Below are 24,768 nucleotides of genomic sequence, written 5' to 3'. Positions count from 1 at the left end.
TGAAGAAGAATGACCTCTGTGTCAAACGAGAGAAGTGTCTCTTCGGGCAGGAGGAGATCAGCTTCCTTGGCCACGTTGTGGGGAGTGGTGTGCTGCGTATGGATGGGCAGAAGATAAGGGCCATCCAGGAGTGGGTTCTGCCGAGCAAAGTGCCAGAATTGCGGTCATTCCTTGGTTTGGCAAACTATTATTGGCGTTTCATCAAAGGTTATTCTCTCATTGTTGCGCCCCTCACAGATTTGTTAAAGAAGAATCGGGTATGGCTCTGGACAGGAGCGTGCCAAGATGCCTTCGATGGCTTGAAGAAAGCCTTAGTGAGGGAGCCAGTGCTGCGACTGCCTGATCATTCGAGACCCTTTGAAGTCCACATTGATGCCTCAGACTTTGCCATTGGCGGAGTTATTATGCAAGATGGTCATCCGATCGCATATGAGAGTCGTAAGCTGAAGGATGCAGAGAGGCGTTACACAGTGCACGAACGTGAGATGACCGCCATTGTGTATTACCTCAGGACCTGGCAGCACTACCTTTTGGGTGCCGAGTTCGTCGTCAAGACGGACAATGTGGCCACGAGCTATTTTCAGACACAAAAGAAGTTGACGCCTAAACAAGCTCGATGGCAGATGTTTTTGGCTGAGTTTGACTTTGCCTTGGAGTACAAGGTTGGAAAGACCAATGTTGTGGCAGATGCCCTGAGCCGTAGGGCTGAACTGGCAGTTGCGCGTATGGAGTCTTCTGAAGTGCATTTGGAGGGTGCATTGCTGAGCCGCATCCGCGAGGGTACGCAGCAGGATCCGACCGCACAACACCTTGTTTCTCTGGCGCAGGCAGGGAAGACTCGGCGATTTTGGCTACAGGATGGCCTCCTCGTAACAAAAGGGGGACGCATCTTTGTACCACGGTGAGGAAGCCTTCGCCGAGAGCTACTCAAGGAGTGCCATGATACACTATGGGCTGGCCATCCTGGTCAGGAGCGGACCTTAGCACTCCTTGAGCGCGGCTACTATTGGCCGCAGATGAGAGACGACATTGAGGGGTATGTGCGGACATGCCTCATTTGCCAGCAAGATAAGGGGACAAACCAGAAGGCTGCCAGTCTCCTTGAGCCTCTACCAATTCCAGAACATCCTTGGGATAGCATCTCCATGGACTTTATTGTTAGTCTGCCAAAGGTAGAGGGCCTCAGTTCTATTTTGGTTGTGGTGGATCGTTTGTCAAAGTATGTCACCTTCATCCCAGCTTCCAAGGAGTGCCCTGCAGAGTTGTTCGTAAAGCATGTGGTGAAGCACTGGGGCATACCAAAGAGCATTGTGAGTGATCGCGATGCTCGCTTCACGGGCAAGTTCTGACGTGAAGTATTTCGGCTACTTGGCTCTGAGTTGCTGTTTTCAACAAGCTTCCATCCGCAGACAGATGGGCAGACAGAGCGTATCAACGGGATACTGGAGCAGTACCTTAGGCACTTTGTTAGTGCCAATCAGAAAAATTGGGTGAAGCTCCTTGATGTGGCACAGTTTTGTTATAATCTGCAGAAGAGCGAGTCTTCAGGCCACAGTCCGTTCGAGATAGCCACGGGGCAACAACCACTGACCCCGCACACTCTTGCCACACAGGAAAAGGGAAGGCCATCATTCGCCTATCAGTTTGTTCGCGACTGGCAAGAGCAAAATGAGTTAGCGAAGGCATTCTTACACAAAGCGACAAAGAGAATGAAGAAGTGGGCGGACAAACACCGTCGGCCCGCAGGGTTCCAAGTTGGGGACCAAGTGTTGGTGAAGTTATATCTTGGTCGCACAGGCATCTTCCGTGGGCGGCACCGCGGACTACTCAGAAAGTATGAGGGACCCTTCACCATCACAAAGAAGGTGGGCAAGCTGGCATACAAGCTGGAGTTGCCCCCAGACTTCAAGGTGCACCCAGTGTTCCACGTGTGCAACCTCAAGCAGTTCCATCCAGATGATGGAGACCTGGAACGCAGTGTGCCGCAACGCGCTCCCATCATGCAAAGGGCCCCGGCAGCACAACGGGCCGAGAAGCACCTCAGTCAGATCCTTCGCCACAAGGTCAACTACTTGGGACAAGCGAAGAAATACTTGGTGCAGTGGGAGGAAACAGCGGAACCAACGTGGGAGCCTGCATTTCGAATGAACAGCCGCTACCCGACTGAAGTCAGGGCCTACCACGAAACAGATAGCGCCGAGGACGGCGCATGATTTGAAGGGGGGAGCATGTTCCCTTGCGACTTACAGTGTACAGTTGCGCTTAGAGTCTGTTTTGCTTTTGTTGAGTCTGATGTAAGCTGCCCGATTCAGGTGAATCAATACCCCGAAGGGGCAGCCCGTATACTTGAACTGTAATAGCCTGCGGGCAAAATTGTGAATGAAGTAAATGCGTTGAGCTTTCTTTTGTTCACCTTCGTTGTGATTGCTTCTTGTGATTGCAATTTCTCTCCCTCTATTCTCTCTTGCTCTCTTGCACTCTGATTACAAGCTTCCGCGACCGGCAAGCGAGTTGACGAGTAGGCTTGCGGCGGTAAGGAAGGACCGTCGCGCCGCGCTGGCCCATTGAAGGAAATAGGCCCGTGACACATAATGTGACATGTTAAAATCATTAAAATAATTTTAAAATAATATTAAAAATATATTCTTTGGTATTTTTTACATTTATTAAAAAATAGTCAATTCAGACTTGCAACGTATCGATTTTTTGCCGATACGATGTGTACCAACTAATACTGATAAATAATATGGGTAGTTGTTATGAAATTCTTACTACTTACTACAATTAGAAATTATGTTTATGTCAGCAAAGATAACTTCATTCTTGTTACTTCAATTCGGATAAATAAAATGAACTGAACTACTTTTTTGCCTATAAATAACCAAATCTATCGCTCTACTTCTACTTTTTTACTTTAATTTCTTTGGTTCAAGTTCAAGGGCGGGGAAAGAAACCATGGAACTGAAATAACTCACTCGGAACGCCTCTTAAAAGATTACATGGTACGATTGGATCAAATAAACCCTTATGGAATGAATACTCCGCTACTTGCGAACCCTCAGGTACTGTCTTCTTCAATGTTTGTTCAATTACTCTTTTACCCGCAAATGCAATGTAAGCATTGGCACACACACATAGATATTTGTAACCTATGTCACAGGTGCAGGTGCGCCCCCCCCCCCCACCCCACCCCTATTCTTTTTAATGAGAGGGAGCTCGAGGTACCCCTTGGGGGGGGGGGGGGGGGCTTGAGGTAAGCCCCTGTTTTTTTTAATGGGGGGGCGCTCGAGGTACCCCTTGGGGGTGGGGGCACTCAAGGTTCCCCCCTTATTTTTCTAATAGAGGGGGGTTCGAGGTACTCCCCCTTTCATAGGTTTTTCTTTTGTCTGAAATGGACTCAATCAAAGTTGATTGAGTCCATTTTGAACAGATATGACCCTGGGTGCAGCATTTTTACCACACCGAGTGCTGCACCCGCACCCGTGTCACATCGATGCGGGTGCGACACCCTATTGGGTGAATCCCTGTGACAGTGTGTAATTGTAATATGTATCACAGTTCAGAGATATTTTGGTCTTTTGACCATTATAATAGGTGTCACTCCCTTTTGTTTTTTTATTATTTTTATTTTATTGTACATTGTTGTATTGTCACGGGCATTTTTGTCCTTGATAGTACAACAATATTATAGTTGTTGGGAGCTCCATTTCTAGTCAATTGGGAAGCCCCCAACAACTATTTCTTGGAGCATCACTCCCTCTTTGTATATAAATATGGGCCTTGAGCTCCTTGTAATGTAATGCATTTTGTGTGCATTTGATATTGAATAAAGATTATTGTTTATGTTGTTGTGTGTTCCTTTAAGCCCTTAAGTTTGAGGTGTGTGGAGAGTTCTTGATTTCATTATGTGGTATCAGAGCCATTGTTATTTTGATCGTGTGTGTGGACGTGAGATCGTTGATCGTATGATCGTGGACTCGTGGTGCTCAAAAGAATTTTGCCTTCATCTTCTTTTTCTTCCTATCTATCTATCTATCTTCCTCTCTCTCTCTTCTTATACCTATGGAGGATAAACGAGAAGTGATTGTCACCATACACATGAGGCTCAATGACACAAACTATGTGATGTGGGGGTCCATAGTAAAACACAAGATTTGGGAAAGGGGTCTATGGAGTTTGGTAGATGGATCCGAAAAGGACCAAAGCTCGTGTCCAAGAATAAAAACAACAAAGAAATTGCACTTCAAGGAGATGAGATAAAAGAAGTCATTGCCGACTATAAAAATAGATGGAAGAAGTGGAAGATGGGTCATTCCAAAATCATGGGATGGCTCATTAATAGTATTGAAATATAGAAATGTTCTAGCTTAGCAAAGTTTGAATTTGCTAGTGATGCTTGGAACTATCTCCAAGATATGTATTCTTTAAGAAATGTAGCTAATATATGTAATCTTCAAAAGAAAGAAAGAACCACGACCCAAGGAGCATAAGAGAATATTACAATGCTCTATCTCTCTCTCTCTCTCTCTCTCTCTCTCTCTCTCTCTCTCCTTTGGGATGAGTTGGCTCTCTTGGAGCCTAAGTGGCATTGTCCACTTGACATTAAACTCCGAGAAAAGCAAATCAACTTAGAGCATTTTTATCATTCCATAAATGGGCTTAGGCCCGAATTTGAAGGAACAAAATCGGCCCTTCTTCATAGAGGAGGTGTTCCTTCCATAGTAGAAACTTTAGAAGAGCTAACTATGGAAGATAATAAATTGAAGAAAAGTTCATCTACCAAAGACGAAAAATCGGTGCTTGATATATCAAGACCCGAGAATCATACAAAAGCATATAGGCCTCCTCACTTTGGAAGAGGCCAAAATGACTACGGAAGGAACTCAAGTGATTATGCGAAGAGCTTAAATGATTACAAAAGAAATTCAAATAACTATGAATACAAGAGAAGTGGTAAGATAATATGTCACTTTTGCAAAGAACTGGCCACATCAAGCTGTTAAAATACATATAATCTATATATATATTGTCTAATATACCCAATAGGGGTATTTTAGTCATTTCACAAGTACCCGATAGGGGTACTTGTTATTTTCCTCTTTTCTTGTATTTATTTTACACTTTCTTTTTCTTTTTTATTTTTTGTTTTTTTACCCACATAAGGGGGCCCACCATTGAGTCGATGGGGCCCCCAACGGTCACATTTGTGACCGTTGGGGGCTCCCAACGACTCCATGGGGAGCCCCCTTTGTGGCACTTCTTTTTAGGCCATAAGGCCGCCCCTCTCTCCCTTTTTTTGTATATATAGGGGTGCCCCCCTCTTGTATTCTTTACTCTTGAGAGCTCTCTCTCTCTCTCTTTTCAATAAGAGACATTTATATTTTTATGTTGTGTTGTCTCTTTGTGGTTTTCGGTGTTACCCCTTTTTGTTTGTCCATTGGTAGATGTTGTAAGTGTTTATCGCACTCTTTGTCTTTCCGCATATCTCATTACATGGTATCAGAGCATACACAATTTCTACATGGGCTTAGGCCCGAATATGAACAAGTTAGATCTTCCCTTCTTCATAGATCTAAGCATCTTCCCTTGGAAGATGTCATAGCCGAAATATGTCAAGAAGAAACTCGTCTTTGCATGATTAAAGGAGGAGATGACGTTTTGGCCGTATCAAAACCCAGCAACCATGTGAAAGCCTATAAGCCTCCACACTTTGGAAGGCAAAATAATTATAATGGCAAATATAGAAAAGCCATTTGCCATCATTGCCAAGAACCGGGTCATATAAGACCTAATTGTCCCAAGTTGAATGAAGCACCTAAAAATAAGGTTGCCTCCGTTGAAGAAGCTACTCAAAAAAAAGAGGAAACTATCAAAGGGAAGGAGTATTTCTCTCTTGCTCAACTATCAGAAGCACTACAAACTCTACTCAAGATACCATCAACCTCGGGTGCCGTCATAGCTTCTTCCTCTCCTCCAGGTATGTCTTCTTGGATCCTTGATTCTGGAGCTTCCTTTCATATGACCCCTCTTGAAAATGGGCTTTCTGACTTGTGTAATAACTCTAAAAACTCCTATATTTTAACTGCCGATGGTACATCTTTACAAGTAAAAAGTTTTGGAACTTTAAATTTTTTCAAAGATTTCTTTGTGCCAAACGTGAGAGTGGTACCTCAACTTAATTTAAATCTCCTCTCTGTTGCTCAAATATGTGATCATGGATGTGAAATCTCCTTCTCAACTAAGGATTGCTCTATACAGGATCTCCGGTCCGGGAAGCAGATTGGGCAAGGCCATAGGAGGGGAGATCTCTATTACATGAGCAACTTGAAACTTCCCACTAACTCTTTTTTATAACCATGTCCAAGATAAAAATATTAAAATTTGGCATCAAAGACTTGGACATCCAAGTTTCTCAAAAATGTACTCCTTTCCATTTGGAAAAAAAAATTGTAATGAGAAACATTTTGTTTGCAAGAGTTGTATTTTTGGCAAAATGAAATTCACTCCTTTTCCAAATCGAACTTTTATGTCCAAAAGACCATTTGAGTTAGTCCATTCGGACGTTTGGGGTCCTTCTCCAGTCATGTCTAAAGGAGGATACTCCTATTACGTTACTTTCATTGATGACTACACTAGGTATGTGTGGATCTACTTTCTCAATTTAAAATCCGAAGTCTTTGACTTCTTCAAGAAATTTCATATGATAGTCAAAAATCAATTTTCAAGTAATATCTCTACTCTTAGATCCGATTCGGGTGGAGAATATTTATCAAATGAATTTCAAAAGTATTTAGAAATAAATGGAATTTGTCATCAAAGATCGTGTCCAAGGACTCCTCAACAAAATGGTTTAGCCGAAAGAAAACATAGACACATCATGGAAACCACTAGGACTCTCCTTATTTCCAAGGAAATTCCAAAGAGTTTTTGGGCCGAAGTCGCCTTAACCTCAACGTACTTGATAAATAGAATGATATCTTCATCCTTACAAAATACATCTCCATATGAAAAACTATTTGAAAGAACACCTTATTTCAATACATTAAGAATTTTTGGGTGTAAATGTTTTGTCCTTACACATAAAAGAGACAAATTATTTCCTAAAGCTATTGAATGCGTTTTCTTAGGATATGGAGAAAATCAAAAGGGTTTTAGATGTTTTGACTTAAAAAATAACAAACTCTATGTATCCAAAGATGTAACCTTTTTGGAAAATGAAAATGGTTTTATGAAAACTAAAGATATTGACGTAAGTGAATATGATTTCTTATTTGATCTTCTCTCCCAAGAAGATGAGACTCCTCAAGAAGAGGAAATCTCTAATGAGTCGTTAAATGACCTAGAGGATATTCCTCTTAACAATGTTGAAAATAAAAGTGATAGACCAATCCAAACCTATGTTAGGCGTGGTCAACAAGCTCAAATGAGCGCCTTAAAAAAATACTCTCAAGGGTCCAACATAGAAGAAACCTCTTTAAGGAGATCCGGCCGAATCTCCAATCCTCCTAATAGGTTTGTTTCCTATGAGTCTCTAACTCCAAGATATAGAGCGTGTCTAATTGCGTTACACGCATTTCATGAACCTTCACATTATAATGAAGCCAAAAACATCCCCCAATGGGTCGAAGCCATGAACTTAGAGCTTAGTGCCCTTGAAAAGGCAAAAACTTGGGAAATAACTTCATTACCCACTGAAAAGAGATTGATTGGAAGTAGATGGGTCTTCAAAATTAAAACTAAAAGTGATTATTCATTAGAACGTTATAAAGCCCGATTAGTAGCAAAAGGATACGCTCAAGAATACGGTATAGACAATGAAGAAACTTTCGCACCCGTAGCTAGGATGACTAGTGTTAGGACTCTTATCGTTGTTGCGTCAGTTAAAAAATGACCTATCTATCAACTAGATGTTAAGAATGCATTCCTAAATGGCGAATTAAATGAAGAGGTTTACATGGATCCTCCACCAGGAGTACGTATGGGGAAAAATAAAATTCTCAAACTTAAAAAGGCATTATATGGTTTGAAACAAGCTCCGAAGGCTTGGCATGATAGATTTAGTAATTTAATGACAAGTTTGAATTTTCGTTCATGTTATACTGACACTTCTTTGTTTGTGAAAAGTGCAAGGTCTTCAGTAGTTATTCTACTACTTTATGTTGATGATATGATCATCACTGGAAGTGATGAGCAAGGAATTAATGATATTAAGAAAGTTTTAAAAGAAAATTTTGACATGTCTGACCTTGGTTTCTTAAGATATTTTTTAGGAATTGAAGTGGCGTACTCTCCTCGAGGGTACATTCTCTCTCAGATGAAACTTGTTGCTGACATTTGTTCCAAGTCTGGTATCTCCGATGATAAGAAGACAGAAACCCCTGAAGTCATCAATGCAAAGTTAAGATTGGAAGATGGAACACCTCTCGAGGATCCTACTCCCTACCGTCAACTTGTTGGGTCTCTAACCTACTTATCCATCACTCGGCCAGACATAGCTCATGTTGTCCACTCTGTCAGTCAGTTTCAACATGCACCTACAACCGTGCACATGAGTGCAGTCTTAAGGATTGTCAGATACAACAAAAACACCATATCTAAGGGAGTTTTTCTTTTCTCCTCTTCATCACTTGATTTAATTTCTTATACTGATGCTGATTGAGGAGGAAATCCCAATGACAGAGTCTCAACTACGGGTTTTTGTGTTTTCTTAGGTGACTATGATTTCTTGGAGATGCAAGAAGCAGCACAAAGTATCTTTGTCCTCAACGGAAGCGGAATATCGTGCTATGGCCACTACAACTATGAAACTTATATGGCTAAGAAGTCTCCTCAGTGATATGGGCATTGTCATCTCTACTCCTTCGAAGATGTGTTGTGACAACAAAAGCATAATTTATATTGCAAGCAATCACACCTTCCATGAGCGTACTAAGCACATCAAGATGGACTGCCATTACATATGTGATGAATACCTAAGAGGAATCATAGCACTGCCTTACGTCACATCCGAGTTCCAGTTGGCGGACTTCTTCACTAAAGCCCTTGTTGCTCCTCGTTTTTTGTTTCTCCTTAACAAGCTTTCGGTTATATCCCTGTAAAGCTTGAGGGAGGGTGTTAAAATACATGTAATCTATATATATTGTCTAATATACCCAATAGGGGTATTTTAGTTATTTTACAAGTACCCGATAGGGGTAATTGTTATTTTCCTCTTTTCTTGTATTTATTTTACACTTTCTTTTTCTTTTTCTTTTTCTTTTTTCTTTTTTGTTTTTTTACCCACATAAGGGGGCCCACCATTGAGTCGATGGGGCCCCCAACGGTCACATTTGTGACCGTTGGGGGCTCCCAACGACTCCATGGGGAGCCCCCTTTGTGGCACTTCTTTTTAGGCCATAAGGCCACCCCTCTCTCCCTTTCTTTTTGTATATATAGGGGTGCCCCCCTCTTGTATTCTTTACTCTTGAGAGCTCTCTCTCTCTTTTCAATAAGAGACATTTATATTTTTATGTTGTGTTGTCTCTTTGTGGTTTTGGGTGTTACCCCTTTTTGTTTGTCCATTGGTGGATGTTGTAAGTGTTTATCGCACTCTTTGTCTTTCCGCATATCTCATTACACAAGCCATTTTGCCCAAAAAGGAGAAATGAAATGAAAGTGGCCTCTATGGGATCATCAAGAGAAAAGAGTGGCATAGACGAAGGTTCCAAGAATGTCTCCTTTGCTCAACTCATGAAAATACTTCAACCACTAATCAAAGGTCAATCTTCTCTCTCCGGTGAGGTTGTATCAACATACGTGGACCTCGGTAAGAACTCTTGGATTCTTGATTCTGGTATCTCTTTTCATATTACTCTAAACGAGTCCTTACTATCCAAATGTTTAATTGACTCAAATTATTCTTATATTTCAATCACCAATGGAACATCTTTAAAAATTAAAAGTTTGGGAACTTTGAAAAGTTTTTCTAAAAATAATCAAAACTTTTATATCTCAAACATTAGAGTAGTACCCAAATTTAACCTAAACCTATTATTTGTTTCTTAAATTACTGACCATGGGTGTGAGGTCACATTTTCATCTAATGATTGCTTGGTACAGGATCTTCAATCTAAGAAGTCGATTGGGTGAGGCCATAGAAGAGGAGACTTCTACTATATGTACAACTTGGAACTATCAAATCAAATTTTTTGTAGTTTTGTTGAAAGGAAAACTATTGAACATTGGCATAAGAGATTAGGACATCCAAGCATATCAAAAATGTATGTATTCCCTTTTCTTGAAAATTGTAATGAAAAGGATTTGACTTATAAAGATTGCATATTTGGAAAAATGAAATTTCTACCTTTTGAAATAGACAATTTGTATTTAAAGAACCTTCTGAGTTAATACATTCGGATGTATAGGGACTGACACCAGTTATGTCCAATGAAGGAGTTTCTTATTATGTAATTTTTGTAGATGATTATACTAGGCACACATGGATCTACTTTCTTAGTCATGGCCACTACGACTTCCGAATTGGTGTGGTTGCGACAATTACTCGAATATTTGAGGGTTTTCATATTTGCACCCTCAAAGTTATATTGTGATAACAAGAGCGCCATCTATATTGCAATCAATCATACATTTCATGAGCGAACAAAGCATATTGAAATGGATTTCATTATGTTCGTGAAGAATTCCTAAAGAAGACCATCACTTTACCATATGTGTCATTTGAGTATCGACTAACGGACTTCTTCACTAAGGTACTATTGTCCTCCAGATTCCACTTTCCGCTTGGCAAACTCTCGTGAGTTTGAGAGGGTGTTAAATAATATAGGTAGTTGTTATATATATACACACACGCACACACATAGACATGTGTAACTGTAATATGTATCACAGTTTAGGGGTATTTTTGGTCTTTTGACCACTATAATAGGTGTCACCCCTTTTTTTATTGTTTTTATTTTATTGTACATTGTTCTATTGTCAAGAGCATTTTTGTCCTTGAAAATACAACAATATTATAGTTGTTGGGAGCTCCCAACGGCTAGATTTCTAGCCATTGGGGAGCCCCCAATAGCTATTTCTTGGAGCATCACTCCCTCTTTGTATATAAATATGGGCCTAGAGCCCCTTGTAATGTAATGCATTTTGTGTGCATTTGATATTGAATAAAGATTATTGTTTACGTCGTTGTGTGTTCCTCTAAGCCCCAAAGTGGCTATTGTGCTTTTTGCCTTTTTTAGGTTTTGTATTTGCCTCTTGTTTGAGGTGTGTGGAGAGCTCTTGGTTTCATTACAGATATGATGTGTACCGGCCGATACGGACCGATACTAATAACATTGGTGTTTTCCATATCTCTGCACTACTGCTTGTAAACTATTGAAAGCCAAAAATAAAACCTAGATAAGTTTGGCATTGACTTCAATGCATTTTGTTATCCCTGACCATCAAAGTCCATAATATGATCACAAGTGGCCATCTGGCCTGTAATTTATTGACTTCACAGCTAATATCATTTCAATCACATAATGTATGCTAGAAAGCTTAAACATGGCACCTTGATGCAACATAAAACCAAATTTAACTTTCTTTGTTGTTTTTTATTTTCCAAATCCTTGGATATTATTGTGGCTTATAAAAATTGGACCAAACTAGTGAAAATAATAGGCCAGGGATGTTTCTCAACAGCTTTCCAGTACCCATTTTCCATGGGCAAGCGCCTCCAAAGCAAATAATAACTATAAACAAATAAATAAATATTAAACAGTTGGTACCAGAATAACAATAAATACATAAATACTCAAGATTTTTCACAATAAAGATAACAATGCAATGTTTTAAAACCCTACACATCAGCTTGTTGATTCGTTCTACTTGGCCCAGCCCATTTATTTACTGGATTAACCAGTGAATGGATCGGGAACTAGCGAAACCATGCAAGACTCGGCCAAGTCATAGTTGGACTCGGCTGAGTCAAATAACTTGGTTGTCATAGACTCATAGTTCGACCCAGCCAAGTCAAACTCTCTCTCTCTCTCTCTCTCTCTCTCTCTCTCTCTCTATATATATATATATATATATATATATATATATATATATATATATATATATATATATATATATAATATTTATATTTATGTATATTTCTGATAAATTTGACCATTTATTTTACAAATATTTTTCTTAAATTGTGATGTTATTAATTGATATTCTTAGTGGATGAATTTTAATGCTTGTATTTGTTGTTTTTGTTTTGATCATTAATCTTGATAGTTAGTCATGATGCATGTCCAACAATATGCAGTTATACACTAGCTTAGTTGTTCAATTTCTTATTACTAGATAAGTAAATGTAGCTTAGTTGTAGCTTGACATGATATTATTTGACTTTGCCTTATATCTTGATTTTACAAGTAATAACCTTTTTGCTATTTATATGAAATTTAATGCACTACACTTATTTAAAGTTAAAAGTTAACAAAATCCGACCGACTCAGAGTTGACCAGACCAAGTCACAAGTCAACTCCTGAGTCACTTGGTTTTCAAACACTATATGATGTTTTGCTTGGCTCTTCAGCCAATCTCTTTTCAAACATTCTAAGTTTGGCCATTTCTTCCATTCAAACAACATCCAAAATATGACCATTTGTGGTACCACCTGTTAAAATGTAATGATCTATATATATATATATATATATATATATATATATATATATATATATATATATATATTAATATATTTACAAAACCCAATAAAGGGTATTTCAGTCTTTTCTCAATTTGTGCATATTCTCATTTAAGAATATGACTGTATTTTTCTTTCTTTTAATTCTTTTTATCTTTTCTTTTTTTTTTGTTTTTATTTTTTGTGTCGCATAGGGGGGGGGGCTCCAACGTATATGTTGGAGCCCCCCACACACACACCACCACCACCACCACCACCACTCCTCCAACATTGTATAAATAGGGGTGCTCCCCTTCTCTTTTTCTTATGCTTTTGTAAAGCCCCTCTTGGGACCCAATATATTGAAGTTGATATTTTGTATACTCTTGTGCATTTGTATATGTGCACTTGTGAGAGTTCTCCTTTGTGCCTTTGTGCACACTTCGTGTTTTTAGCATTGTGTTTATACACAAAATCTCTTTTTATAGAGATTTTTACATGGTATCAAAGCAAGGTTGCTTGGAGAAGGTGGAAGAAGGGACTATAGCAAAGTTGTGTGTCACTTTTACAAAGAACCAGGTCATATCAAACCGGTTTGTCCTAACCGGAAGAAATTGCTAGCAATGGCCACCACATCTCAACCACAAAAAGAGGAATCTACAAATGGAGCTCTATCTCTAAATCAAATTGTGAAAGCTCTTCAACCTCTTCTTAAGGGGGCTATTTCCAGTACCGTTGTGTCTACTCTGTCTCCTCCAGGTAAAACTTCTTGGCTTTTAGATTCTGGTGCTTCATTTCATATGTCTTCAAGCATTTTCTCTCTTTCCGAATATTTTGAAAGTTCATCACCATCTTTTGTTTGAACCGCGGATGGCAGTTCTCTTGAAATTAAGGGAATTTGAAATTTTGAAACTCAAAACCTCTTTATTCCAAAAATTAGGTTTATACCAAAATTGAATTTAAATTTACTTTTTTGTCTCTCAACTCTCAGACCTTGGGTGTGGCATTCAATTCTCATCTAATAAATGTTTAATACAGGATCACCGATCCGAGAGGTTAATTGGGGAAGGCTCTAGGAAGAGAGACTTATACTATGTGGACTCTCTTCAAAGTCCAAAAAACCCTTTTTATAATATAGCCCAACATAAAGACATAAATGTTTGGCACAAAAGACTTGGTCATCCCAATATCACCAAGTTGTCTTATTTGGACTTTACTAGAAATCTTTGTAAAAATACTCGCTTGTAATGATTGCATTCTTGAAAAAATGAGAAGTATGCCTTTTGAACAAAGATCTATGTTTACCACTAAACCTTTTGAAATTGTTCATTCGGATGTTTGGGGACCGGCACCCGTTATATCAAAGGGAGGTTTTGTCTATTGTGTGATTTTTGTGTATGATTTTTTACGATATTGTTGGATTTATTTTCTTAAACATAAGCATGAAGTTTTTTCATGTTTTAAATCATATCATATGATAATCGAAAATCAATTTAATAGTAATTTAAATATATTTAGGACCGATTCCGAAGGAAAATATCTCTCTAACGAATTTAAAAAATATCTTGAAGACTATGGTATTGTCCATCAAAGATCGTGTCCTAAGACCCCACAACAAAATGGTTTGGCCGAAAGGAAGCATAGGCATATCATTGAAACCACTAGAACCCTTCTTATTTCTCAAAGTATTCCAAAAAAAAATTGGGCCAAGGAAGCTCTTGCTTCCGTTTATCTTATTAATCGTCTTTCATCCAAAAATTTAGATAAAATTTCTCTGTTTAAGGCTCTATATGAAAAAAAACCCGATTATAATAGATTAAGAGTTTTTTGTTGTAAGTGCTTTGTCCTTACAGATAAAACAATAAACTCTCCCCAAAAGTCATTCCTTATGCTTTTTTTGGCTATTCCGAAACCCAAAAAGGGTTTCGATGTTATGATTTTAAGAATGATAAGTTATATGTCTCAAGGAATGTTACGTTTTTGGAAAATGATAGTGGTTTTGAAAAGAATGAATCTCATTTAGAAAATGTCGACTATTTGTTTCTCTTTGATCTATTATCTAAAGATGATGATATCTCTAGTGATGATGAATCAACATATAGCAGTGACAATGAAGTGGTTGAAATCAACAATAACTCTAACCCTACTATCTCTCGAGAAGAAAATATATCTAGAGACCCTATCACTTATACTCATAGAGATAGACGCACCTTTAGAAGTGCTATTGAACGATATAGTGAACCTAGCGAATCTATCTCCACGGATGATTCAAATCCTAGAAGAACCGAAAGAACTAGAAAAACTCCCCTAGATTCGTCTCCTTTGATTCTTTCTCTCCTAAATATCGGGCTTGCTTAAGTGTCATTCACTCATATTTTAAAACAAAAAATTTTGAAGATGTCAAGCGTTGTATTGAATGGAGAGAAGCCATGGAAAGTGAACTCAAAGCGCTTAGGAAAGCCAACACTTGGGAATTTCAATCGCTTCCCAATGAAAAGAAAACTATAGGATGTCAATGGGTGTTTAAAGTCAAAACCAAGAGTGATGGATCTCTTGAGAGGTATAAAGCTCGTCTAGTAGCTAAAGGGTATAGCCAAAAATACGGAATTGACTATGAAGAGACATTTGCTCTAGTAGCTCATATGGTTATTGTCAAATGTCTCATAACCATTGCTTCCATTAGAAAATAAAATATTTACCAAATGGATGTCAAAAATGCATTTTTAAATGGTGATCTTAATGAAGAAGTTTACACGGATGCTCCACCTGGTATGAAAATTCCTAAAAATAAAGTTTTTCGTCTTCGTAAAGCTCTTTGTGCTTTGAAACAAGCTCCCAAAGCTTGGCATGATAGGTTTAACAATGTAATGACTGAAAATGGTTTCACTTCATGTTATACTAACACTGTATTGTTTGTTAAGAAATCTTATGCAGGAATTGTTATATTACTGTTATATGTTGATGATATGTTAATAACAGGTGATGATACCAAAGAAATCAAGAGTATTAAATCTATCTTGACTTCCAAATTTGAAATGTCAGACTTGGGATTTCTGACATATTTTTTGAGAATTGAGGTTGTCTACTCTCACAGAGGTTATTTTTTGTCTCAAACTAAGTTTGCTTGTAAGATTCTTGACAGATCAGGTATCACAGATGATAAGGTCTGTGAAACTCTTGAAATAGTAGGTTCGAAGATGAAGATTGATGATGGGATTCCCCTAAAAGATCTCATACCTTACAGGCAACTGGTTGGACCTTTGACGTATCTCAGCATTACAAGGCCTGATATCTCTCATGCAATACATGTTGCTAGTCAATTTCAACATGCACCCACTACAGTTCATATGAGCGTCATTCTCCGTATCATCAAATACATAAAGGGTATTGTAAACAAGGGGGTATTTGTATCTTCTTCTGAATTGAATTGAATTGCTTATAATGACTCTGATTGGGGAGGTGACCCGAATAATCGTCACTCCACCACTGGTTTTTGCATCTTTTTAGGAGAATCTTTAATTTCTTGGAGATGCAAGAAACAACAAAATATCTCACTTTCATCCACAGAAGCCGAATATAGAGTCATGGCATCTACTACCATGGAGATCGTTTGGATTCACAGCTTGCTGGAAGATATGAATGTTCAAGTTCAAGGGCCCACAAACTGTGTTGTGATAATAAAAGTGCAATTTACATTGCCAAAAATCACACATTTCATGAGCGCACGAAGCATATTGAGATGGACTGTCACTATGTTCATGAAAAATACTTGAGAAAAACCACAGACCTCCCATATGTTACATCAGAATACCAGTTGGCAGACTTTTTCACCAAAACGTTGTGCTCTCCAAGATTTAACTTCCTTCTTGGCAAACTTTCGGTTATGTCACCCTAAGTTTGAGAGGGGGTGTAAAAATGTAATGATCTTTTTATATATATATTCATATATATATATGGAGAGATACATTTACATATATATATATATATGTATATGTATCTATCTAAGTATATATATTAACATATTTACAAAACCTGATAAAGGGTATTTCAATCTTTTCTCATTTTGCGCATATTCTCATTTGAGAATATGACTATATTTTCCTTTCTTTTAATTCTTTTCAGCTTTTCTTTTCTTTTTTTGTCACATGGGGGGGGGGGGGGGGGGGGGGCTCAACATAGACGTTGGAGCCCCCTCCAACAGTTATATTTATAACCGTTGGAGGGGCTCCAACGTATATGTTGGAGCCCCCCCCCCCCCCACCACCACCCCTCCAACATTGTATAAATAGGGGTGCTCCCCTTCTCTTTTTCTTATGCTTTTGTAAAGCCCCTCTTGAGACCCAATATATTGAAGTTGATATTTGTTATGCTCTTGTGCATTTGTATCCGTGCCTTTGTGCACTTGTGAGAGTTCTCCTTTGTGCACACTTCATGTTTTTAGCATTGTGTTTATACACAAAATCTCTTTTTATAGAGATTTTTACACCACCCCCACCATCAAGAAATGTCCATGACGATCTAGAAACTTATCACATTATGCAAAATCTTGACTTTAACTAGATCATTCCTGATAGGCTGCCTGGATGGGTTGACTGTTGACATAGTAAATGGCATACCATATCCTCCCCACCAAATCAGATTTGCAGATCGTGTCAAATATAACTTATAAATATACTTCCATTCCAGTAATAATTGTTAAGAAAGGTCCAAAAGATGTACATAAAAAAGTTGCTCCAATGATTACTAAGTTAAACAGCAGAACTAAATTTACTATTTTTACAATTAGCTTATAGGGTTTAGGATAACTGCAGGAGGTGCACCATTTGGATGGTGAATCATGACCATGTCCACATTTCAAATGTTAGTTAGTGCAAGTGAAACCATTGAACAACTCAATCAGGTAATGCATAAAAGATAAAATGCTATGTTGAAGATTTGGCATCGTGGTTCTTCCTAGAAATTCAATAAACTAAATTGGCCTTACAATGACCATTACTCCTAATCTCGGAATCTATCCACATTCTACTCTTTGATGCAAGCATCCTCAATTTGCTTGATCAGAACACAGATGTGAATAGAAGAGATTGTATATCCCTTACTTCTTTGATGGCATCATGGCAATGAACCGAGAAGTATGTCACATGGATATTCCATTTTGAATCTCGTCCCGTATCCCTTTGTATATTAGTCATAGACACAGATATCGGTGATATTTTCAAAATATTGCGATATTATCGTTGTATTTTCAGCAAATGATATTATAGGTAAATTGTCGCAGTATTTTGAAAATATCACCAATTTGATAATAGCTCGATATTATCAATTATTGTTACTGTTTTATTTATTTTCCACATCGTAAATGTGTTTTCTTCTTTATTTTGCATTTTTACTTATTTCTTTTATCATATATGTATTTTATTATCTAAACATGATATTTTCTTACTTATTTTTGTTATTTTTATATATTTTTTGTTTTTTTAAGCTATGAGATCTTGAGATTTTTCCGAGATTTATCACCAAACCTATAATATCATGATTCACGAGAAATACTCTCACCGAGATATAGCCGATACTAATATTTGTGACTATGATATTAGTTACACAGACAACTTCATAAAAATAATTGCATCCCCGTATCTTCAGCCACATCCATGTGACATTAGTTGAGAATTTTATTTGTTTTGACACTAATAAAATGCAAATTAAGAAAGAATCTTTTATCTATGCCCATCTATATCAAATTCAATTTGTAACTAAATTTATAAAGATTTTATAGGCTTTCCTAAAAAACTTGAGAAAATCTAGGCATTTTGAGAAAATATATTAAAATTTTACAGAATAAAAATTTATTTCTTACAATACAAAAAAAGGGTTACAAGTTTTACAAAAATGTAGAAAAAGCAGGAACAAGAAAAAGAAACACATTTAGAATATACTAACAAACGAAAAACAAAAAGTTAACCCAGAAGCTGTCATGACAATACCATGATCATTTTGTGACATCATCGGCTTTTTCAAAATGTAAGTATCTTAAAAATACCATGATATTTACATTTAAATTGCAATTTTAATTCATTACAATAATGTCACAAAAGTTCAAAATATTTCCTTTATCTGTGAGCAAGCTCTATATTTTTATATTTTTCCACCTTCTAGAACCCATGTGAGAGTTTCATGCTCAGAAATGAAATTTTTCAAATGTAACAACAATTATACTGTTGATCACCTATCAAGGTAAATATTAACCACCAATGTTGTGTCAGAGTTGCTTTTTGACCACTTCCAAAAATCAAGGATTATGATCCAATTATCTCCATCTGAAACTATAAGGGCAAAGTAGTGACTAGGATCTAGAAAATTGAAGAATTCATCTTTTATTATCATTTTCGATCATTCTCATTGATAAATATCATACGGATTTACAAAACTTCAACATATTCATGACCGATCCTGATTTCATGAATTATCATCAGCACCTATATCCAGGAATCAATAAAATCCAAAACTATCTGCAATTGCAATTTCTTCAATTTATACTATCGGAAAAATATTAATCAATAAAATAGTAATACTTACCAAGTAAAAAGTTCAAAAGCTCACTGATTATTGAATATTTCAAACCATAATATTAAGTTAAAAGAAAACGAATCTAGTTATCAATGCGTTTCACCAATTCTTGACAGATTCCAAAAGAAAACAACAAAAGAATAAAACAAAAAGCAAATCGTTCATACTTTTGCATGGATTCAGTTGTATTTGGAAATTCAACACTAATTTTCATTGAATTTCTCTGCAACTGTAGCATAATCAACCAAACAACAACTACTACACCGAATTTTTCATAGTTGACACAAGAAAAAGCAGGAATGCAGGATTAACTACAGACTAACAACATAAATCAAAATCTAACCTACGCTTCTATGTTTCCAGATGAGTATAATCACCTCAAGAATGAAAACAGTAATACTTATCAAGTAAAAAGTTCAAAAGCTCACGGACTCTTGAATATTCCAAATCATAATATTAAGTTAAAAGAAAAAAAAATCTAGTTATCGATGTGTTTCACTGATTCTTGGCAGATTCCAAACAAAAATTTAAAGCTTGACATAAAAAAAAACAAATCATTCATACTTTTGCATGGATTTAGTTATATTTCAGTATTTAACACTAAATTTCATCGAATTCTCTGCAACTGTAGCTCAACTAAACAACAACAATTAGACCGAATCTTTCATAGTTTACACTGGAAAGACAGCATTAACTACAGACTAATGATATAATTCAAAATCTGACCTACTCTTCCATGTTTCTCCATGGAGAGTATAACCGCCTCAATAATGTAACAAGAACGTCAAACTTTTGACTTATGACACAATAATATTAAGTTGAAAGAAAACGACTCTAGTTATCAATGTGTTTAAGTTTAACCAGTTCTTGACAGATTCCAAAAAAAAAACAAATTGAAACAAAAACAAGGAAATTGTTCTTTTTTTTGCATGGATTCAGTTGTATTTGAGAATTTAACACTAAATTTCATCGAATTTCTCTGCAATTGTAGCATACTCAACTAAACAACTACACCGAATTTTTCATAGTTTACACTAGAAAAAGAAAGGATTAACTACAGACTAACAACATAATCAAAATCTGACCTACGCTTCTATGTTTCCCGATGTAGAGTATAATCACCTCAAGAATGGAAACAGTAATACTTATCAAGTAAAAATTTCAAAAGCTCACGGCCTCTTGAATATTCCAAACCATGATATCAAGTTAAAATAAAAAGAATCTAGTTATCAATGTGTTTCACTGATTCTTGACAGGTTCCAAACAAAAATTTAAATATTGACATAAAAAGGAACAAAGCGTTCATACTTTTGCACGGATTCAGTTATATTTCAGTATTTAACACTAAATCTCATCGAATTCACCGCAACTGTAGCACACTCAACTACACAACAAGAATTAGACCGAATCTTTCATAGTTTACGCTAGAAAGACAGCATTAACTACAGATTAACGATATAATTCAAAATCCAACCTACTCTTCCATGTTTCTCCATGTAAAGTATAACCGCCTCAATAATACAACAAGAACGCCAATTTTCCACTTCTGACACGATTAAGCGACAATCAACCGCATATTAATGATTAAATAGAATAGTAATTCTCGTTTTCCTCCATTAACTCGACGCGAATTCCACTAAACTCGATGAAGGCAATACGATTATCAAATACAAAGCAGAAAAAAACGAAAGAGAGAAAGAGAGAAGGATTACCGGATCCAGGTGAATGTTTCCGTGGACGTTATCGTAGACGTACTTCGTGCGGCGTCGATCGTGAAACGGGAGGTGATTAGAGTGCGGGTTCATCGGGAATTCTTCGTCAGCACCGGATCCCATTCGTTCTCTGTTCCGGAGGAACGAAAAAGAAGGAACTCCTCGACGTAACAGAAACCCTAAGACCCCACGCGCCCTGAGCTCCTCGCGAAGCTTCTTCACTTTCTTTGAACTACAAGAAAGAAAACGAAAGAACCGGGACAGGACGAGCGAGGGCGCTACCCGCGAGAGGGAAAATAAAGAATACGAAAAATGAAACCGCCCCAGCGAGGCGACTAGTTTTTTAAGGTACGGATGTTCTTGAATTTACGATAGTACCACTGTGCATGCACTAGTTATTGCGTGTTTGGATATCTTGATATTGATTTCCTAAGTTGTGATTCCTCTACTAAAATGTAGATTTCCTCCAGAAACATGTTTAGGATTTTCAAGTTTTTCTCAGAAGAGGTGCACCCTTGCATCATAGTTGTCAGGTGATGATTGAAATCAAGAAGTGGATATTTGGAATTTTTAAATAAATCGAAAAGCCATTAGAAATCAGTATATTGCATCTCATGTTATTCCATTTCAATCACATTTGAAGTGACTCTCATGTGAATTCGAATTACATTCGGTTCCTCATTTGCATTTTCCAATGTTTGGTTAGTTGTGCAAATGAGATTCATTGTCTCATTTGCATGAGATTCTGCATATCAGGAGAGGTTACCAAACATGCCCTAAAAGGCAATATGTGAAATCATGTGAACAAAGACTTCAAGGTTCGTAAGAAAAATTAACATGATTCTTGAAAGGAATTGGAATTACTCAAAGAATCAAAATTCTTAGTTGTGAGAACCAGCATTCCCATGCAAGAGGAACTGGATTCCTATGTCAATGAAATTGAGGTTCCCATCTAAGAGAATTGGAATTCCTATATTATGAAAATTAGGATCTTATAACGTGAGAATCAGGATTCCTATATTACGAACTTATGACGTGAGACTCGGGATTCCATACATGAAAGTCCACATAATTGATCCATAGACCTAGACATGGAACAAGGTCCAGACCTAGTCCCAGGCTCAAACTCAAATCAAACATTGATCCCCGATACGATAGACCAAATCTGGGCTCACACCCAAAACCAGTTGGGCTCAACCATGTGTTGAAATTTGAATCCAACAGAAACCTAGTGCACCTACAAATTTGTTTATACAGACTGCTAATCATTGAATTGCCAAGTTCTTAAATCAAAGGTTTGGTTTTGGTCCAGATACCCAACCAGATCCAAATCTGCTTAGCTGGATTCGGTAAAGTGCATCCAAATAATAATTGGATTTGGATTCGCTATACAGTCTTACATCTGAATATAAACTCAAATAGACATTCAAACCCATTTGTGCAAAAGTACATCCACTTAGCAATTTGAAGACAGACTAATCCGGCATTAGAATTACCTGTCCATCCACACCCGACTCCAACTCCGAATCCGATTAGGAAATATCCAACGGGATGCAGTTCAATGAAGCATATATACATTCAAACCAAATCCGGCCCGTTTACATCCCTAGGTTTTGCACGTTTGCTGAATGGTACGATCTTTTCCAGTGAAAATTTTTCCCAGTCACTTGAAGATTGGATGCATGAAGTGAGTGCATCCAAACACCTATAGCGTCAACCTCCTTAGAAACCAAAAGCCATTTAATTATGTAGAGGGGACCTAGTGATCTCTTATCTGATCCCTTATGTGCCTCTGCCAATCAGATGATGGCATTTCATGTGCGTTTGATTGGCTGTGACACATAAGGGATCAGCTAAGATATCCCAGGGTCCCAATTCCCAAGTTTCTAATCACCTGTTTACGCAGGGAAAGCAGTGGCATTTTGTTATTGTTTCACAAAAGCAAGGCATTCTGCAAGAGGGTCAAATGTGGTCGGTTTATGTTCTTGATTCGTGGAAATCCCGAGACCCTTATTCCACGGTTATCGATATAATAATTCCCATAACGAAAGCGTTTGGAAACCATATCCATGTTCTGTGGTGTCCGTTCTCTCACATAAAAATAGGAAGTAACGACAAGGATTATTAGGCGAATATTCGGACTCATGCAAACGCGGACATGTTGATGAAGGGTCCACCTGTAGCTGTCTTTTTCATTGGCAAGCATGGTTGGACAGATGTGTTTGGCTACCACAAGCTAACATGGACTAAGAGAGTGTAACGACACAGACCATTTGATAGAGAGGCTCTATGCAGGCCAATGAACCTCATTACCTGCGAATTGGATTCAGATCAATACTTTTAGCGTGTATGGGGATCAATGGTAGGAAGGTATGTAATTTGGGATGCTCAAGAACGTCTTTTGAAGGCAGGCTGTGGTGCATTGATGATGAGTTTATTACAGAGAGAAATCAAATGTTGGATACTGATTTTCAAGTCTTTTTGCTTCGGCTAGTATCATAATAAGATCATCTAGAAGGGATATGGTGATTTATATTAATCAAAGTTTGGAAGGAAGACGAAAAGTGAATGGTTTCATGGAGCAGCTCACTCAATATGTTTATCATTTTTATCGGGTTGTAGTTTGGCTTGTTCCCAAGTAGGGATGACAGTGGGGCGGGGCGGGGCGGGGCGGGGCGGGGGACAAGGTCTCCACCCCCGCCCCGCCTCAAGATTTTATCCTCCATCCCCGGTGGGGATGGATTTTATCCTCCACCCCCGCCTTCATCCCCGTTTCATGTCCTCCATCCCCGGTTCAAACGGGGATGAGGCGGGGCGGGGCGGGGATATTGCGGGGAAAAGTGGTCGGGGCGGGGACGGGGCGGGGCGGGGAAAAGTGCATGTTCATCCCCGCCTCCATCCCCGGACGGGGATGGATTTTAACCTTCGTCTCCGCCTCCATCCCCGTTTCATACCCTTCATCCCCGGTCCAAACGGGGCGAGGCGGGGCGGGGCCCCGCTTTCCCCCGGTCCACTGCCATCCCTATTCCCAAGGAGTGTAATAGAGAAGCGAAATCTCTTACTATCATGGCTAGCACTATCGACGGCAGACACGGGTCTCATTTGAATCCAACATGGATTCCTTCATTGTAAATATGTAATTTACTGTTATCATTTCACAATCAACAGGTAGGGTCTGCCTAACCTCACATTTCATTGTAAAGATGCCGACATGGTGACAACTGACAAAACAATAAAAAAGCTAAAGTCTCCATTATTTATTAACTACTTCTCGCTATATCCAGAAGGAAAGCTCCTCGCCTTAGAAACGAGAGGAATCTTGCTTCCAAAATCTGGGTAACTCGATTTCTTTTAGTGGAAAGTTGTTTTCTCCAAAACAGATTCTCTTTGGCTTCTTTTAAGGGCACGTTTGCAAGAGAGAAAAACTCTTGTAGGAAAATAAAGTTTTGCCTAAGAGTGTTTTGTTGGGATAAACCACCAAGTTGGTGGTGGTTACCCACAATGTGAGTAACGCTCCCCATGAATGTGCTCCTTCCGTCTGCATTAAAATCAGAGGGAACGGTTTCTCAACCGTTCCCATTTTGTGCTTTATAAATACTCGGTTTCATGAGCGACCCAGGATAAGAGACGAAAAGAGAAATACAGGTCTACTCACCGACTGCATCCGGAAGCCTGGGCTCGTGAAGGGCAGCAATCCGGCTGAGCAGAGAAACTCCGGCGACCATCTTCGATGAGCACAGCAGCTCCTCCAATGGCGGCATCAAGTACACGTGCTCTGTGTTATTTCTGTTTTTTATGTAGGGCCACCACTGCTCAGGGGTGCTAATTGAGGC

The 24,768-nt window shown here is 38.2% G+C and overlaps 1 protein-coding gene across 11 annotated transcripts in view; it reads right to left on the bottom strand.

Annotated features, from left to right (window-relative positions):
• Positions 1-21,207, bottom strand: part of LOC149843588 (uncharacterized) — a 94,597-nt gene extending 73,390 nt beyond the window's left edge. For 9 of the 11 annotated variants that reach the window (XR_016430906.1, XR_016430907.1, XR_016430908.1 and 6 more), the window contains exon 1: positions 20,936-21,207. Coding sequence is in view for 6 of the 11 variants with exons in the window: in XM_089999939.1 (XP_089856065.1) it covers positions 20,936-21,058 (123 nt within the window). In the remaining 5 variants the exon portion in view is untranslated. The remainder of the gene's footprint in view (positions 1-20,935) is intronic. The other 2 variants (XM_089999945.1, XM_089999946.1) reach the window with 1 other exon arrangement.
• Positions 21,208-24,768: the final 3,561 nt, after the last annotated feature.

The sequence above is a fragment of the Nuphar pumila genome, chromosome 3, assembly GCF_984573655.1.
Source record: "Nuphar pumila chromosome 3, dmNupPumi1.hap1.1, whole genome shotgun sequence".
In the NCBI taxonomy this organism is placed as follows: domain Eukaryota; kingdom Viridiplantae; phylum Streptophyta; class Magnoliopsida; order Nymphaeales; family Nymphaeaceae; genus Nuphar; species Nuphar pumila.
This window is presented reverse-complemented; position numbering and strand designations above follow the sequence as displayed.